This window comes from Alosa pseudoharengus, unplaced genomic scaffold (assembly GCF_046254945.1).
Source record: "Alosa pseudoharengus isolate Yale_2024_CS ecotype anadromous, Long Island Sound unplaced genomic scaffold, YU_APseudo_1.1 YU_APseudo_1.1_scf_6, whole genome shotgun sequence".
Taxonomy (NCBI): Eukaryota; Metazoa; Chordata; class Actinopteri; order Clupeiformes; family Clupeidae; genus Alosa; species Alosa pseudoharengus.
The window spans coordinates 41068776-41089509 of NW_027468848.1; the positions used below are offsets into that span (position 1 = coordinate 41068776).

Genomic DNA, 20734 nt, shown 5'->3' on the forward strand with positions numbered 1-20734 from the left:
TAGCGTGAGTTTATATATCTTATACCCTATTTGTCACGGTTACTTATAGATTTGATAGTGAAACGATAAACGCATAAGAGCATAAGAGACTTTCAGCGGGGGCACGGGAACTTAAATTGATCACGGTAGTTTAAGCTTACACTTGACAAAACATTCTAATATGAAAATGTAGATGCAATTGTTGTAAAATGGTGCAGCTCCTTTAAGAAAGCACCGTGTGCAGGGATGGAGAGAGAGAAAGCGAGAGGGGATAGGCCTATGTGTGTTACAACTTAGCGTGTGGAAAAAGTACGTGCTGTTGAGACTGGAGCGAGTCATATTCAAAATAATGCAAAAAAAAGCAATTATCCTCATTCATTGCAACCAAAGCATGCCTGCTTGCCGACGTTCAAACGAAAAATATATCAAAGCACCTTTTGCGTTTGAATGTAGCACGAAAAAATGTTTAAACAGCTGGACAAATAGTTTAGCTAATTGATTATATAACCTGTACACCAGCAATTGTTGAACATTTACCTGTACAAGTACATTGACAGTAGCCCAGCCTAACAGCATGTTGTAGGCCTACTGTAGAAATTTCACTTAAATTGCAACCGCAACATGCCTGCTTGCCAACGTTCAAACGACAACGAAAAAGATAATAAAACAACAAGAGGGTTGAGTCTGAATGACACTGAGTTTTTGTAGTTAAGAAATATTTTCGTATAAAAAAATGGTCATTCTTCAATCTCCTTCACTGACGCCTATGGAAAAGGCTTAACGTCCAAAACCACGATCAATGATCATCAAATTTCTCTCTCACATTGCTCCTCATAACCATCTATAAAAAAGTGAATTTTCAGAATTTTTTGAGACCTAAGTGCGTGGGCCCTGGTTGACCCTAAAAGTAAAGTAAAGTAACTGATCATACCTACACTTACACTTGCATAAAGGGATAGAGTCATAAAGTATAAACTGCTCACAATGTAGGTTGTGGCAATGTGGTTATCACAGAACAAATACCTCTTTTATACTTTTACACTATACTTTTCTATTTCTATTCTTAAAAAATAAATAAATGACTTTGTTATGGGAGAACATTTTTACATTGTGTTTGTTAAAATGAGTAAAAAAGTATTTTTTTCGAGGAAGGCAAGTTTGTCCGCCGTTGGACCACCATCTCTTTAAATTTAACTTGTCATAAATATTAAGAAAAGTTAATAAAATTATATATGGAGTATAACTGTAAAAAAAGGAAAAAGATTTTAGACCAATAGTGGCAAAATATTGGGCAATTTATCTGCAACCCGCCAGCGGACCGCCAGAGAACCGATGAGCAAAATGCCAACGGACCGCCAGCTATGCCACCAATGACAGCGGTTTGCCAGCCTCTTGCTGTATGGGATTATAAATATTCGAATAGCAATTGGAATAGAACAATTGGAAAAGAAATACACGCATTTTCGCCAGGTGATCTTCCAACAAAAATGTGCATTTCTAGGAGAGAAGGAGATAGAGAGCACACGCGTAAGTGCCGATTATTTCTGGTGGTAAAGTAGCTAATGGATACCTACAATAATTGTTTCAAATAAGACAAAAAAAGATGTAGGCAACGAATAAAATGTTAGTTATTCACGCTGTATGTATCCGCACGCAGGGGGTTTGGACAGCGGCTTTAGTGAAATACATTAACCTATTCTGTTCTTGCTGTTTGTCTCACGATACAGCCCGTAGCCTACTGAAACTATAGAAAGCCCCAGACGAATAGGCAAGATGTTTTGTGGTGCGTCGGGAAATTTATTTTATTTTTTATTTTTCCCCGAAAAGTGGGGTAGCCACTGGCCCCGTGACCCAGTGACGAATTTGAATTTTCAAATGAAATATACTAAATAAAGAGTCTTACCATAGCCATTAATGCCATTGAGGGAGGGGGGAAAAAACAGCATTTCACAGTAATGGAGTTACAGAACACCATTTTTAAACGTCTCCTAAAACCCCTTTAGATATATTTTTTCTTAATTTTTTTCTCAAAACCATATTAAGGGAAACGTGTGCACCATAAAACAAGAATAGAATTAAAAAAAAGTTGGCAATATCTTTCACAATTACTTTCAGATAAATTAGTTTTTCAAGAGCACAAATCTATACTGCCTGACACTCCACTTGTCATCTTCAGAATGCTGTAACCTTTGATCTAGGGCACATAGAAACAAACTTTAACTTGTTTTGTAAATGTTAAGTAATTGGTAATCATTCCAGATGTGTTTTGTAGAGATGTTTTAAGTTTTAGTTTTTACCCTAGATGTATACATTTGCGTGATCTTCCCCTTTTGTCTTGTTAATATTCACAGTTTGAGTTGTGGTCAGGTTGATTTAAATATCCCTTTCATAGATATGGCTCCTGATCTTTTATATTTGGAAGTCCAGTGATCAAAATGGGTGAAAAATGGGTGATGTATTCACATCAACTCATCCCATGGATTAGGACACATAAGTGATATTTTAACCACTCAACGTGTATGTTTTTTGTTCATTTCTACTGCAGGTGAGATCAGCAATCTTTTTCTTGATGGTTCTGAAGCGGATCAACCTCATGAAAACACCCTGATGGAGGCCACCATTCCACATCATCCTAAAATCCATAGTAGAAAATTCAGAGAGTAAGTAAAGTGGTTATGTGTGTCAATGCTGTGGTCTAGGTAGGGATGTCATGGAAGACTATCATGCGTTCATGCAGCTGGGGAGTGGGAAGGTTCCCACTTTGGAATTCCATACCTTTGAACTGAGAGCGTTGACTTGACAACAACAAACAGGCAATGTTGCTAATGTTCATAGGCTAGCTAGCCAGAAGGCTAACATCACGTAGTTAATCAAAGTTACTCTGGGAAGTACTGTTCAGCATGCTGAGTGACGTCAAAACATTCTTCTGGGAGCTCTCGCAAAGCCCCCACTTCAAACTGAGAAGTCCCCAGTTCAGGTGTGATGGACAGGTGTGATGTACTGACATATATCCAATTAGATGATATTACATTTATGTTAACAGTCCACATAAACAGAGACCAATAAAACTGGAGAGAATCAATCAGACCAAGAACAGGCGAGGTATTTGGATAAATAACGCCCATCAGCGAGAAATTGATTTATGGTTAAGGAGTGGAATGGGCCTGTGTGTATGTAATGGGATCGTATGTACAACCCGAATGTGAATAAAAAAAAAGAATACTATGATTTAGAAATCATGTCAACCCTATATTTAAGTTCGAGTGAAATAAAAAATATGTTCATTTTGAATTTAATGCAGGCAACACGTCTCAAAAAAATTGGGACAGGGGCATTTTTACCACTGTATTGCTTCACCTCTTCATTAGGACAGCTGCTAGTGTAGTTGTTTATTATATTAAGTGTGCTTGCAAGCACACTTATTGTTCTTCTTAAGTTTTATTATTACAGTGCATGAAAATGCACTGTACTGTTCTTCCTAGGCTTCTTATTCTTATTCTTCCGCTAACAACCGTTTAACGTAGAAACTTCATTGTTACGTAGGGCTTACTTAGGACATGGGTGCTATGTATTTTTCAGCTTTGTAACTTTTATACTTTTTAAACTATTAATTAAAAACTGTTTTGGGCTGATGACATCACAATAGAGCCGTTAAGCAATTAGAATCCTATGGCAGGTGTTCGGGCCACCTGCTTCAACTGCCAGTCTCAGGCTTTAAGCATACAAACATGCTAGTTAGCATAACTACTAAAAATGAAAACATTAGCTAAGTTAAGTAACTTGGTTAACATTATTATCTTTGATAACATATAGTTAGCATAACTGCTAGCAAACATTAGAGCCATTCCAACTGTCAGTTATCGTCAATTATCTACCTAAGTAATTTAACCATTTAAATCAGTGTTTCCCAAACTTTTTTTCTGGCGACCCACTTTTTAAAAATGACAGACCATCGTGACCCATTTCACTTCAAATTTAACCATCAGCGTGAAAAGTTGGAAATGACTACTGAAAAGATACGTTTTAATGCGCATCCGAGAGTAGGGGAAATTCTCGTATGTTGCGCAGTCGTCATTCGTCAGCATAGTAAGCTGTTCCTGTATTTCTAAAAAATAAAATGTTGTAGGCTACGTTGCGTTGCAGACAAATGTGTCCATAACACTGTGGACGTCAATTCCAATGTAAACAGCAAAAAACTCAAGTCGTTATATTGTATTGTTGTATTATATTATATTGTATAGTCGTTATATCAGTACAAGAGGCGTTTGCACAATAGCCGGAAGAATGCGCCTTTACTTTGGAGTTAGCGAGGTAGAAAACGAGAGGAATAGTGTTTAAAATGCCCATTTAAATTGTAGACTATAATGCACTGTTGTTATTAACTTTAAAGATTTCATCTGCAATCGGAACTGCAAATTGAATGGCCTTATGTCCGTTCTATGGATGTCTGCTTTGACAGCACGGTCACTAGATTTTAATCGGTAAAGTTGAGAAGCTGGTATCTATTAATGTTCGTGCAAATAGGCGGATTCATGTCCCTTGCACTTAGCAACTGCGAGGTACATGGTAGGCGCCCCACAGAACGGTTTCATTTTGAGAGGTAGATATCCATGTTGGCACCCCCTCTGCGATGCGTTCGTCCCCCAGTTTCATGCGCCAGTTTCATGAGCTTTTATGACAAAACCATGACTGTGGTAGTTAACAATCTACATCCTAATAGAAAACTGTTAGCTTTCCTGGTATCAAATGACAAATGGTATCAGTTAGGCCTATAACACAACATAAATTGTGCTGGCGACCCAAATAAAATCTCCTGCGACCCACCCGTGGGTCGCGACCCAGACTTTGGGAAACACTGATTTAAATGATCCACCTATTTAACCGTTCAATCATTCCAACTATATTAAACCTTATCTACCAAGCAAATCATTTAACTATATAAACTATCCACCTATTTAACTGTTCAGTCATTCCAACTATATTAAACCTCATCTACCTAGCAACCAATATAGTTTGTTTTTACTCTGTATGATATTTTACATCATATTTTTTGCATTTTCATGCACTTTATTTCCTTCAGGAAATGCTTTTCTAGTTACAGTGCATGAAAATGCACTGTACTGTTCTTCCAAGGCTTTTTACAGTGCATGAAAATGCACTGTACTGTTCTTCCTAGGCTTCTTATTCTTATTCTTCCACTAGCTAAGTAAGCTAAGTCACATGGTTAGCATACTTAACATGTTAACATGCTAGTTAACATAGTTAACATACCTACTAAAAATGATTAGCTAGGTTAGCTAAGTCACATGGTTAACATAGTTAGCATGTTAGCAGTTAGCATAACTACTAAAAATGAAAACATTAGCTAAGTTAAGTAACTTGGTTAACATTATCTTTGATAACATAGTTAGCATAACTGCTAGCAAACATTAGAGCCATTCCAACTGTCAGTTATCGTCATTTATCTACCTAAATAATTTAACCATTTAAATTATCCACCTATTTAACCGTTCAGTCATTCCAACTATATTAAACCTCATCTACCTAGCAACCAATATAGTTTGTTTTTACTCTGTATGATATTTTACATCATATTTTTGCATTTTCATGCACTGTATTTCCTTCAGGAAATGCTTTTCTAGTTATTTTTCTTCTTCTAACGCACTTAATGCAGCTTCAACCGTTTAACGTTGAAAGTAATTGTGGTGAATAATTACTTAATATTCATCTTAGACTGGCGAACTTCAGGAAAAACTCAGGAATCAGGTTTATTCTGTTACAGGCAGAGAGAGTACAAAAAAAGGTCTATGGTCTATGTAGGCCTAGCCCAGGCCATGGCCTCTGTAAGATCACCCTCTCTCTCTCAGTTCTCCATGTCCTAATCTTGTGTCTTACAATGCAAGTTAATCACTTTTGTATGAGTTAAACAAAGAGGAAAATGGCGCCAAGAACAATCCCACATGATTGGTTCTCCAGTTGGCATCAGACACACCTACTCACACACCTATTTCACACCTATGCATTCTTATCAGAATAGCATGAGGGGAGATATCATATATATCAGAAATATCACTTATAGAATGTTCCAAACATTCTCACAATCAAATCATTACAATCCTTGTACTGAGACTATCAGAATGATACCAAACATGAATACATTTACATTTCATGACACATGGATACATTATATCAAGGTAAGCATCCTTTGTCTTGTGTACCTGATAGTCCTTAACCAGCACATTAGCATTCCATTGGGGGAGGGGAGGGTGTCTTTGTTTAAACCAAGGAAGGTTACATGGCTAACTAAAAGCAGTCTTGAAGTTAAATTATTATCCATTTTAACCATAAATTTATTGCTATCAACATAGAAACTTCATTCAAACTATGTTACGTAGGTCTTACTTAGGACATGGGTGCTATGTATTTTTCAGCTTTGTAACTTTTATACTTTTTAAACTATTAATTAAAAACTGTTCAAAATTTACCCATAGACTTAACATGGGCTGATGACATCACAATAGAGCCGTTAAGCAATTAGAATCCTATGGCAGGTGTTCAGGCCACCTGCATCAACTGCCAGTCTCAGGCTTTAAGCATAAAAACTGGCCCTATTAAGACTACACATCCTGTTCAACTGCTTCCTCTGCCAAAAACTGTTTCAAAATAAAAGTCCTCACTACAATATTTCACTGTTAAACAATTTAACCCTTTAAACTACTGAACTTTTTAACTGTTCAGCCATTGTAACTGTTACTTGTCATCAACTATGACTCCTACCTACTGTAGCTAGCTGCTAAACTGCTAAAAATGATTAGCTAAGTTAGCTAAGTCACATGGTTAGCATAGTTAGCATGTTAGCATAAAAATGATTAGCTAGGTTAGTTAAGTCATATGGTTATTATAGTTAACATTTTAACATTGTTAGCATGCTAGTTAGCATAGTAACTTGGTTAACATTATTATCTTTGTTAACATAGTTAGCATAACTGCTAGCAAACATTGGAGCCATTCCAATTGTTAGTTATCGTCAACTATCTGCCTAAATAATTTAACCATTTCAATTATAAACCTATTTAACTGTTCAGTCATTCCAACTATATTAAACCTTATCTACCAAGCAAATAATTTAACCATATAAACTCATCATATTTTTGCATTTTCATGCACTGTATTTCCTTTAGGAAATGCTTTTCTAGTTAGTGGGTTTGATCCAGCAAGACCACTATTGTTCTTCTTAAGTTTTCTTATTAGTGGGTTTGATCCAGCAAGACCACTATTGTTCTTCTTAAGTTTACTTTATTTATTAGTGGGCTTGCAGAGCAAGCCCACTATTGTTCTTCTTAAGTTTACTTTATTTATTATTCCTTTTCACCCACTTTTTGGCCGAACTACTGCTCCTAGACCGTTTGAGCTATCGACGCGGTTCGAACTCCAAAAATTCAGGCCCGAACCGGTGTAACTTGCTTGTTAATTTCGTGTCGCTGGCCCTTGTCGTTTTCGCGGTATTCCCGTTTTTCGGCGTTTTTGGGCCCCATTGAAATGAATGACGGAATGCTGGGGCTTTATGACATCACAGCACCTCATTACTTGCACCTGGTAGAGCTCTGCTGCTAGAGTTGATTACTTGCACCTGGCAGAGTTCTAAGCCATCTGGCAATGTCTAATGGGCTGGGCTGGGCTGTCTGTGTATATGAAGGTGTGTGCATGTAACTTTTGACCAGTATGTCCGATTTTCATGAATGAGGTACCGTTGGAATCCTTGAATGAAGCCCAGTTCAATGCCTTGCCAGCACTAAGTGTAAAGGTCATTGTCTCCTCTTTTTTTTAAAGCCAAACCATGTTCATATAGGTCATTAAAAAAATAAATAAATAAAGTATTTCACCAATCCATTCAGCCCAGTCCTATACCCAGCTAGCTCCATTTGAACTTAGTCATGTGTACAGTTGTATAGATTATTACATTGAGAAACACACTTTCATACAGATATCATGCATATCCACGCAGCATTACTAATCAAGTTACTCATCGTTGCCCAGCAAGAAGTCCACAATCAATTCAATTGTCTTGCCACGATCTGTGGAGCTTACAGACAACGTTATATTACTACAGGTTCTGTATGCTATTTAAAGCCGACCTAACGCTGAGTCCCTTCTAGACGGTGTGTTGCAATGCATTCTGGGTGCTGTGCTGTGATTCGACGGCTCGTCACCTGACCCACCAAACAACAACTCTCTGGGATGTGGCAAATATTGCGTAAAAACCTTGTTGCCGGAACAACAGGGAAAAGGCAACAGGATAGCAGCACGAAAGATACACAGGATACACACGGAATTTTGATGGACGTCCTTATCAGTCTATGGTCTAACTTATAAACGTGTCGGGTCAACGTCAACGATAAGTAAGTTAGGCTAACGTAAACGTTAGCTATTTGCTGTTGTCATATGCTAGTGCTATATGCTTTAGGCTACGTGATGGCCATTTATCACACTAATTTTAGGTACTACTTTTACGAGGTCTGTAGTTCTGTCAAAATGTATCTTATCGTTGAACAGACTACAAGGTTATCTTCCTTAGACTTCGTAGATGTAGTTACTACAATTTGGAAGCGAATTTCGAAGTGTAAATATGGTTTTAGTGTGTAAACAGACCAACCGCGATTTTGCAATGAAGTTAATGGAGCCTTTTATGTAGGGCTTCTAGGCTACTTTCACGAAGTCTGTAGTTCTGTAGTTCTGTCAAAATGTATCTTATCTATGAACAGACTACAAGGTTATCTTCCTTAGACTTCGTAGATGTAGTTACTACAATTTGGAAGCGAATTTCGAAGTGTAAATATGGTTTTAGTGTGTAAACAGACCAACCGCGATTTTGCAATGAAGTGAATATGGAGCCTTTTATGTAGGACTACTAGGCTACTTTCACGAAGTCTGTAGTTCTGTCAAAATTGATCTTATCTATGAACAGACTACATGGTTATCTTCTTTAGACTTTGTAGATGTAGTTATTACAGTTTGGAAGCGAAATTCGAAGTGCAAATATGGTTTAAATGTGTAAACAAGACGCCTGATGTTTAATATATGTTAATGAATGGGCACAGTATTATTGTGTACAGTAATGGGCTATCAGTAGTATGTAAACAGTTCATGTGTTATGTGATTTACATAAACTAACAACAGAAATGTTAAAAGCTGGTATTGTGTTTCCTGAATTCTTACATTCAGGCATTCAAATGAAATGTAATTAAATAGCATATCAATCATGCAACAATGCAAAAACAATGAAACTAGTGTAGGCCTAATTATATTTTACATTAGTAAAGCAGTACTCTGATGTGCATGCTTTCACAAACTTTTGTAAACAATCTTAGCACTTTAAACATTGACTGTTTTGAAGTGCATGTAGGCAATATAGTATAAAAATAATAATTGTGATATCATTACAATTTGATAGGGGTTGGGAGGAGGGGGTGGGTTCATGTAGGTGGGCCCTATGACCCCAAAGTATGCCTTGACTGGGCCTCAGGTCAAAGAAGTTTGAGAAATGCTGATGTAGACAACAAAGCAGCAAGGAGGCGTCGTGTGATCATTTAAACAAGTTTTATGACGAGGTCGATGAGGGTGGGAAAAATCGTACATTTCTGTGCAAACTTTGCCCGCACTTCAGTCACATTGTCTTTTAAGAAAATGCAGTCCTTTTTTCGGTTCCAGCAGCCAACAACCTCAGAACTGACCCTTCAGGCCTCTCAGGAGGCGCTGGCCTTTAACCGCAGCCAGAAGAGAGTCAGCAGAAATTTGATTGCCTTTAAAAAATCTGACTTCTTAAAAAATCTTAAACTGGCTGCATTACGTGATTATTTCTGAGATTCTGATACGTTTTTAACCATGACCTATACACAGTTCTGGTTTGAAAATGTATCTCTTAAAATAATCACTTTATGCAGTCAGCTTAAGATGGCTTACTAGCAACTAACTAATTACCCTAGCAACAACCTAGAAACCACCCCTGTAATGTCAACCTAGCGACCACCATAGCAACCAGCATAGCAACCATGTTATTTATGCGTTTTAGCTTATTGGATGTTGCGTTAATGCAGACAACTTTTGATCCGTGTGCCCGATTTTCATAAATGAGGTACCGTTGGAATCCTTGGATGAGGCCGAGTTCCGTGCCACTGATCAAACCCACTCTTGCAGTTCCTCGGAACCGCAATTCTAGTTTATTAGTGGGTTTGATCCAGCAAGCCCACTATTGTTCTTCTTAAGTTTACTTTATTTATTATTCCTTTTCACCCACTTTTTGGCCGAACTACTGCTCCTAGACCGTTTGAGCTATCGACGCGGTTCGAACTCCAAGAATTCAGGCCCGAACCGGTGTAACTTGCTTGTTAATTTCGTGTCGCTGGCCCTTGTCGTTTTCGCGGTATTCCCGTTTTTCTGCGTTTTTCGGCCCCATTGAAATGAATGGCGGAATGTTCAAGGATTCAGGTGACATCACAGCTCTAATTGTTTAAGCTTGCACCTGGCAGAGTTCTGAGCCATCTGGCAGAGCTCTAATGGGCTGGGCTGGGCTGTCTGTGTATATGAAGGTGTGTGCATGTAACTTTTGACCCGTATGTCCGATTTTCATGAATGAGGTACCGTTGGAATCCTTGAAAGAAGCCCAGTTCAATGCCTTGCCAGCACTAAGTGTAAAGGTAAAGTAAAAAAAGATGAGACCGCGCGAAGCGAACACTATCCAAGTTAAGTTACTCATTATTGCCCGGCAAGAAGTCCACACTCAATTCAATTGTCTTGCCACGATCTGTGGAGCTTACAGACAACGTTATATTACTATAGGTTCTGTATGCTATTTAAAGCTGACCTAACGATGAGTCCCTTTAAGACGGTGTGTTGCAATGCATTCTAGGTGCTGTGCTGTGATTCGACGGCTCGTCACCTGACCCACCAAACAACAACTCTCTGGGATGTGGCAAATATCGCGTAAAAACCTTGTTGCCGGAACAACAGGGAAAAGGCAACAGGATAGCAGCACGAAAGATACACAGGATACACACGGAATTTTGATGGACGTCCTTATCAGTCTATGGTCTAACTTATAAACGTGTCGGGTCAACGTCAACGATAAGTAAGTTAGGCTAACGTAAACGTTAGCTATTTGCTGTTGTCATATGCTAGTGCTATATGCTTTAGGCTTCGTGATGGCCATTTATCACACTAATTTTATGTACTACTTTTACGAGGTCTGTAGTTCTGTCAAAATGTATCTTATCGTTGAACAGACTACAAGGTTATCTTCCTTAGACTTCGTAGATGTAGTTACTACAATTTGGAAGCGAATTTCGAAGTGTAAATATGGTTTTAGTGTGTAAACAGACCAACCGCGATTTTGCAATGAAGTTAATGGAGCCTTTTATGTAGGGCTTCTAGGCTACTTTCACGAAGTCTGTAGTTCTGTCAAAATGTATCTTATCTATGAACAGACTACATGATTATCTTCCTTAGACTTCGTAGATGTAGTTACTACAATTTGGAAGCGAATTTCGAAGTGTAAATATGGTTTTAGTGTGTAAACAGACCAACCGCGATTTTGCAATGAAGTGAATATGGAGCCTTTTATGTAGGACTACTAGGCTACTTTCACGAAGTCTGTAGTTCTGTCAAAATTGATCTTATCTATGAACAGACTACATGGTTATCTTCTTTAGACTTTGTAGATGTAGTTATTACAGATGTAGTTATTACAGTGATTATTTCTGAGATTCTGATACGTTTTTAACCATGACCTATACACAGTTCTGGTTTGAAAATGTATCTCTTAAAATAATCACTTTATGCAGTCAGCTTAAGATGGCTTACTAGCAACTAACTAATTACCCTAGCAACAACCTAGAAACCACCCCTGTAATGTCAACCTAGCAACCAGCATAGCAACCATGTTATTTATGCGTTTTAGCTTATTGGATGTTGCGTTAATGCAGACAACTTTTGATCCGTGTGCCCGATTTTCATAAATGAGGTACCGTTGGAATCCTTGGATGAGGCCGAGTTCCGTGCCACTGATCAAACCCACTCTTGCAGTTCCTCGGAACCGCAATTCTAGTTATTCCTGTTCACCCACTTTTTGGCCGAACTACTGCTCCTAGACCGTTTGAGCTATCGACGCGGTTCGAACTCCAAAAATTCAGGCCCGAACCGGTGTAACTTGCTTGTTGATTTCGTGTCGCTGGCCCTTGTCGTTTTCGCGGTATTCCCGTTTTTCTGCGTTTTTTGGGCCCATTGAAATGAATGGCGGAATGTTCAGAATTCAAATTTCGATTGTGACATCACAGCTCTAATTGCTTAAGCTTGCACCTGGAAGAGTTCTAAGCCACCTGGCAGAGCTATAATGGGCTGGGCTGGGCTGTCTGTATATATGAAGGTGTGTGCATGTAACTTTTGACCCGTATGTCCGATTTTCATAAATGAGGTACCGTTGGAATCCTTGGATAAGGCCGAGTTCCATGCCCCTGATCAAACCCACTCTTGCAGTTCCTCGGAACCGCAATTCTAGTTTATTATTCCTATTCACCCACTTTTTGGACGAACTACTGCTCCTAGACCGTTTGAGCTATCGTCGCAGTTCGAACTCCAAAAATTCAGGCCCGAACCGGTGTAACTTGCTTGTTAATTTCGTGTCGCTGGCCCTTGTCGTTTTCGCGGTATTCCCGTTTTTCTGCGTTTTTTGGGCCCATTGAAATGAATGGCGGAATGTTCAGAATTCAAATTTCGATTGTGACATCACAGCTCTAATTGCTTAAGCTTGCACCTGGAAGAGTTCTAAGCCACCTGGCAGAGCTCTAATGGGCTGGGCTGGGCTGTCTGTGTATATGAAGGTGTGTGCATGTAACTTTTGACCAGTATGTCCGATTTTCATGAATGAGGTACCGTTGGAATCCTTGAATGAAGCCCAGTTTAATGCCTTGCCAGCACTAAGTGTAAAGGTAATGTAAAAAAAGATGAGACAGCGTGAAGCGCTGTCTCATCTTTTTTTTAAAGCCAAACCATGTTGATACAGGTCATTAAAAAAAATATATATATATATTTTCCAAATCCATTCAGCCCAGTTCAATGCCTTGCCAGCACGAGTTGTAAAGGTCATGTATCTTTTTTTTAAAGCCAAACCATGTTCATATAGGTCATTAAAAAAAAAAAAATAATAATAAAGTATTTTACCAATCCATTCAGCCCAGTCCTATGCCCAGCTAGCTCCATTCAAACTTAGTCATGTATGTGTACAGTTGTATAGATTATTACATTGAGAAACACACTTTCATACAGATATTATGCACATCCACACATTACACACCTAACACATTCATGTTAAGTTACTCATCATTGCCCGGCAAGAAGTCCACAATCAATTCAATTGTCTTGCCACGATCTGTGGAGCGTACAGACAACGTTATATTGCTATAGGTTCTGTATGCCATTTAAAGCCGATGAGTCCCTTTAAGACGGTGTGTTGCAATGCATTCTGGGTGCTGTGCTGTGATCCGACGGCTCGTCACCTGACCCACCAAACACAACGATGCTTGAACCAGAGCACTTGAACTAAACGTAGTAAAAATAAATAGCTACCAAGGCTCCAAATAGCAACACACTTACACCGTAGCATAATGAGGGTATCTACATGTAAACCGAAGCATTCAGAACTGTGTAAGTCTACAGGCAGTTTATTAAAAAGAACGTCAACGTCAACGGGTCAACGTCAACGATAAGTAAGTTAGGCTAATGTAAACGTTAGCTAGCTATTTGCTGTTGTCATATGCTAGTGCTATATGCTTTAGGCTACGTGATGGCCATTTATCACACTCATTTTAGGTACTACTTTTACGAGGTCTGTAGTTCTGTCAAAATTTATCTTATCGTTGAACAGACTACAAGGTTATCTTCCTTAGACTTCGTAGATGTAGTTACTACAATTTGGAAGCGAATTTCAAAGTGTAAATATGGTTTTAGTGTGTAAACAGACCAACCGCGATTTTGCAATGAAGTGAATATGGAGCCTTTTATGTAGGGCTACTAGGCTACTTTCACGAAGTCTGTAGTTCTGTCAAAATTTATCTTAACCATTTAGTCTGTTCATAGATATCTTCCTTAGACTTCGTAGATATAGTGACTACAATTTGGAAGCGAATTTCGAAGTGTAAATATGGTTTTAATGTGTAAACAGACCAACCGCGATTTTGCAATGAAGTGAATAGAGCCTTTTATGTAGGGCTACTAGGCTACTTTCACGAAGTCTGTAGTTCTGTCAAAATGTATCTTATCTATGAACAGACTACATGGTTATCTTCTTTAGACTTCGTAGATGTAGTTACTACAGTTTGGAAGCGAAATTCGAAGTGCAAATATGGTTTAAATGTGTAAACAAGACGCCTGATGTTTAATATATGTTAATGAATGGGCACAGTATTATTGTGTAGCTACAGTAATGGGCTATCAGTAGTATGTAAACAGTTCATGTGTTATGTGATTTACATAAACTAGTAAACAACAGAAATGTTAAAAGCTGGTATTGTGTTTCCTGAATTCTTACATTCAGGCATTCAAATGAAATGTAATTAAATAGCATATCAATCATGCAACAATGCAAAAACAATGAAACTAGTGTAGGCCTAATTATATTTTACATTAGTAAAGCAGTACTCTGATGTGCATGCTTTCACAAACTTTTGTGAACAATCTTAGCACTTTAAACATTGACTGTTTTGAAGTGCATGTAGGCAATATAGTATAAAAATAATAATAATAATTGTGATATCGTTACAATTTGATGGGGGGGTGGGAGGAGGGGTTGGTTCATGTAGGTGGGCCCTATGACCCCAAAGTATGCCTTGACTGGGCCTCAGGTCAAAGAAGTTTGAGAAAGGCTGATGTAGATGACAAAGCAGCAAGGAGGCGTCGTGTGATCATTTAAACAAGTTTTATGACAAGGTCGATGAGGGTGGAAAAAATCGTACATTTCTGTGCAAACTTTGCCCGCACTTCAGTCACATTGTCTTTTAAGAAAATGCAGTCCATTTTTCGGTTCCAGCAGCCAACAACCTCAGAACTGACCCTTCAGGCCTCTCAGGAGGCCTGGCCTTCTAACCTAGTGACCACCATAGCAACCAGCATGATTGCCCTAGCAACCAGCATAGCAACCACTATATTTATGCGTTTTAGCTTATTGGATGTTGCGTTAATGCAGATAACTTTTGATCCGTGTGCCCGATTTTCATAAATGAGGTACCGTTGGAATCCTTGGATGAGGCCGAGTTCCATGCCCCTGATCAAACCCACTCTTGCAGTTCCTCGGAACCGCAATTCTAGTTATTATTATTATTCCCGTCTCCCTAATTTTTTGTCAGCTCTAGCGCCTAGGCCCTTTAAGACAGAGACACCGTTCCAACTTTAAAACGTCCGGTCAGTACAGGTGTAAGTTGGTCGCGAAGATGACGTCAGGTGGCCGTGTCGTTCGTCCGCCATATTGGATTGAACAGAAAGCGAAACTAAATTTTCACAGGTCACAAATTTGGTCTGAAAACCACGAAAATTGACTTACATTATCCTTGGACCAAGCCTCACAAAAGTTACCGGAAGGATTTCTGATTTTCGAAAGCGTTTGCCCGTCACAGCCAAACGAAATCGGCGGCGAAGCTCCGAAACAGGAAGTCGTCCATATCTCAGGAACACTGTCACATATCGATACCAAATTTTGTATATGAACTGGGGACTCCAGTGTGAGGGTGCATAAAAAAAAAAAAAATATTCCAAAAGTTTCTATCATTTGGCAAACCACCCATCCATATTTGGTAACGATCAGCTTTCACATTTGCAGTTGTACTGCTATCACAATGCCTTCCAAGTATGCACAATATCTCTGGGCAGCCACAATGTCTCTGGGCAGCCTTGCCCAATCATGAAATCCTTGCTCTGCCGTGGGATAGTATGGACTTACGAACTGAGATAGCAAGGAGAACAGTAGCTATATATAGCTTACATAATAGAGTTGTTTTCACATTGACGGTATTCAAATTAAATTTTTCCTTATTGTTAAATGTCATGATGGGAGAGTATTATTAAAAATGTTACAAGTATGCAAATTCATATGTTTACGGGAAATTAGGTTTTACTGGGTTGTTTTGTTGTAAAGACATGCAAGGCATTCTGGGCCATGTAATAGACAAACAGTGGTCGGCAGCGTTAACTTGATTTCCTGTATTAATATGAATAGGTGTTTCTGTAAACCTAGGGACAATAAACAGCTATCTCTGTTACAAAAACGAGCTGGTAATCGCTCATTGAAGACGGAACTATGATAAAAAGATTGTTTTCCTAAAAGCATGGAGTTGACGAAAGAATAAATAAGCAATGTCACGTTAATGTTAAATAGCCTACTGAACGCTAGGTGGCAACGTTGTATTACATTTCACTAGTGTAGCCTACTTGAAATACGGTGTGAGATTCACAAGTAAGGTAGGTGCAAATATTATGCAATTTATCATGGGAAATTATTGGAAATGTTATTTCTTGTTTATTCTAATTGCAAACCACACACATCCATTCGGAATCACACGTACACATTTAATACTGAAAGACTATCATTTCGTTTATTTGATGTTGCCTAGCAACACAGCCTTCAGAGCAAAGATTCTAGAACAGGGCTTCAGAGAGACACGTTTTGAGTTTGTGGCCAATAACCTAAAATATCGGTTTCCATGTGTATGTGCTGGATGGTGTGCGTCCTTTATGAAAGTAAGTGTTTTATTAGTTAACGTTACAGACATAATGAGTCATGTTGTAGTGGTCAACATAAATGTGCCCCTTCTGTTATTAGAATGCTAAGCGGAGAAGCTATGGGAGAAGCATGCTAAGCAGAGATTTAGTATCATTAATTTCTTGTGTGGCTAGCTATAGGGAGGAGATGTATGTTGCTAATTGAGATTTATGTTGTTTAGCGTAATGCCATGGTCATTTGATATGAGATGCTTGCACTTGTAACTTCGTCACTTGTAACTTTAGGACTGCTATTTTTTTTTACTAATAGTAATTCACGAAGCATTTTAGCCCTAAAAGTAGCACCTAAGTCTGTGACAGCTTAAAAGAAGTGGCAAGGACTCCTAACGCGATGTTTTTAAATGCATCTACTATTGTCTACAGGAGCTTCCAATCGCGAGGGAACTTGCATTGTAGGCATAACTAAGGGATGCAATAACACCACCAACAACCAAAACTAGCCTACTCATTGTCCACATGTATATGAAATGTAACGTTTCATGTGAATCAAATTAAAATGTTTTCTTTGCAAACGTAAGCATAGGCATATGGTGACAGATTAATTTAATAATGCTGCTGTGTGAATCACGGTAAGCGCGAATGAAGTGGCCACTTCTTAATGGGACTCACTGTATGGAAGTGGGCTAAGTAAAATAGAGATGTTTTAAATAAGATAAGGTTAATCAGAATTCTACGATATGCCCGCTTGACAACGGCAGAGATACAACTGGCCTTTGGCCATAGCAACCATCCATTTAGAACTACTGGCCTTCATAGCAACCAAAGATCTGAGTTGTGTTGCAAAGGTGTAGAAAGGTGATGAAACATACAGAGACAGGTCAAGAAATATAGTGCAATGTAGACAGTAGTATACAGTTGATTTACAGACGGTGGTTTAGAGTAATATGAAGTATTCCTTTATTCTGAGAGAGGCTGTAGCAATGTATCAATAGGCTCTCAAAACAACCCCAGGCTCACAAAACAATCCCAAACAGACATAAGGTCCATATAATAATAATCCATATAGATTATTTGTCAAATAAACCAGTAAAACATAATTTGTGGGATGGAATATATAACATTCACACTCATAGCTCATATTTTAAAATAAATCAGTGAAAAAGTATCCTGACAAACAAGCAGCTTTTTAATGCCTTGGTCATATTTGATAATTTCAATTCCTCTGTAGGTTACCTGATAGCCCAATTTGAGAGGTGCAAGACGCGTGACATTATTTATTTTTGCAGCCAATCACTGCTGTCATTTTATTTTATTGATTTGATCTCAGTCATAGAAGCTAAATTCGAAGGCAGGCCAAAGGTAAAATCCAACGAATCGCATTCAACCCGCAAGCCAATAGTTGAATAGCCCTCTCCTAGAGCTTTTGAGATATTGCCACTGCTCCAAAACTGAAAGGCACTGTTACAATGCCTGGATCAAGCCAGGTTCAGCATAGCGTATGCCATTGTCTGCTCACGTTGCTGACCGGACCAGGGCAAGCACACTTTCGCAGTTCCCGCCGGAAATGCAGTCTAGTTTATTTTTGGTTCTGTCATCCTTTTTTCCCCCCCGGGTCCCTGAAACACCGGGGATCATGAAAGTTGGTGGGCATGAAGCCCCCCTACACTTTTGCGTCCCAGCGGGCAAACCAGTCATAAAAGCATTTTTATGTTAATTTTGGAGCAATATTGTTTTTAAATTTAGTTACTTATTTAATCTGCAAGTTGCTCAACAGCTAAGTTCTAGGGTGGCATTTCCGTTTTCATTTATGTAAATGTAATGCTTCATCCTGATTTTATCTAGTGTATGTTCACCCTGAAATCCATTCTGAGAAAACAACCCACACACCTCACATTCACTCAGACACTTCACTCAATCATTCGTACACATGTGCACACATGCAAATGTTACTGCTTTATTTGTGTCCACAATTCAGAATAAATAGACATAAGGAAACATATTTAATCGTTTGGCCTTGAGGCTTACTCGTTACTTGCCAAACAGTGACCTTGTTCCATCTCTGCACCAGCCTACCCTGAAGTGTTTGGTGCTTGATGTTACTGTGATCAGTAGTGTACTGTGATCAGTAGTGTGTATTTGATTTTCTTCGACTGTTACGCCATGCTGACAGTCATCTGAAATACAGCTCTTTATTCTGACAGCTACTGCAGCCAGGTCCTGAGTAAGGATGTGGATGAATGTGTGACCAACCTGTTGAAGGAGCTTGTTCGCTTTCAGGATCGCCTATACCTGAAAGATCCCAGGAAAGCCCGCATTAAACGCCGGCTAGTAATGGGTCTACGGGAAGTTCTCAAGCATCTCAGGCTTCATAAAGTGAAATGTGTTATCATCTCACCCAACTGCGAGCGCATTCAGTCCAAAGGTAAGATTAAATACACTCTTCAAAAAAGTAGATGCATATTTGAGTTTAACTTCATCAAAGCAGGTCTGAAAAAACAAACAAACATATATTTAGTACATCATTGTTATTAAAGGGAAACTGTGGTTGTTTTTTTTTTCAACCTATTTAACCTATATTGGCAAAATGTGGTTCACTATTGAGAAATGGACAATATTGAAAGATACATGGTGTGTATCCATGTGAGGATGCTTTTTAAAAAAAATGTTTTCACCCGATTAGATAGAAGCAGGCAGATTTTTATTTTTAAAGGCCAGTTATTTTATGGATCCAGGGTGCTATGCATCCTGATAAAGTTCCCTTGGTCCTTTGGAATTGAAAAAGCCACACATCATCACACATCCTTCACCATACCTAGAGACTGCCATGGTTTTTGTTTCAGTTAGCCTATTAGCTGGTTTAATTTGCATTGAGCTCAATGAGCATCCTGGATCCATGAAATAACTGGCCTTTAAAAATAAAAAAATCTGCCTGCCTCTATGGGAATTTAACATACTGTAGGGGTGCCAATACTTATGAGCCCTGTATTTTAAGGAAGAACATTTATTTATTTATGATGCATTATTCATTCACAAAGAAAATTAGTTTCCTTAAAGGTTGGATGTTTCCTCATTTTTTTACTTAAGGCATTAAGATCAATTTCCAAAAGATGATTTTACATTCTTCTTTTTAGTCAACTTTAGCAGAGGTGCCAATAATTCTGGATAATCCCCCCCCCCCCCATGAGAAATTTGAACAGAAATTGACAGATTTAGACATCTAACCATCAACAGATTCAAGGCATTTGCTGTGAAAAGAGATGGCAATCACAAATGATTATTGCAGCACATACCTTGAACTGGTCACAAACAGAAACCTTCATTTTATAACTTTAGACAGGATTATTCTTTTTTGTATTTATTGATTTTTAGCTTTCATTTACATTATTGGCATTTATCACATAATACATTGTTATTTACAATTATATCTGCCACATCCTGTCTGCGAGCACTGAATTTTTCTGGGGTTTTAATAGACATGCTCTAAGCCTCTGATAATAGGTGTTGCTAGGGTAGATGTGGTGGTTGCTGTGCTAAATAAAGCAGTTGCTATGCTGGTTGCTAGGGTAATCATGTTAATTTTATAGTGGTTGCTAGGTTGACATTATGGTGGTGGTTGCTATGTTGTTGCTAGAATAATTAAGATGGTTGTTATGGTAAATAAAGTGGTTGCTATGCTGGTTGCTATGTTGGTTGCTAGGGTTATCATGTTGGTTGGTAGGGTGGTGGCTAGGTTGACATTATGGAGGTGGTTGTTAGGTTGTTGCTAGGGTAATTGAGATGGTTGCTAGGGTGTTGTTAGGGTATGTATGGTGGTTGCTATGGAGGTTGCTAGGTAGGAATTGAAGAGGATGGATGGATACCAATGAATGTTGGATGTTTAATGGATTTTGAAAGGCAGATAGTGGTGCCTGTACCAAACATTCCATTTTCAGTGCTGCAGGACCACCTTACACAGGGTTAGGGTTAGTGTTAGGGTTATGACAGTGTCTTCAAG

General features: G+C 38.6%; 1 protein-coding gene across 1 annotated transcript in view; it reads left to right on the forward strand.

Annotated features, from left to right (window-relative positions):
- LOC143106734 (selenocysteine insertion sequence-binding protein 2-like) overlaps positions 1 to 20734 on the forward strand; it is an 83795-nt gene that overhangs the window by 54391 nt on the left and 8670 nt on the right. Inside the window, exons 12-13 of the mRNA XM_076271181.1 lie at positions 2525 to 2639; positions 18942 to 19162. Of these exons, the coding sequence (XP_076127296.1) occupies positions 2525 to 2639; positions 18942 to 19162 (336 nt within the window). The remainder of the gene's footprint in view (positions 1 to 2524; positions 2640 to 18941; positions 19163 to 20734) is intronic.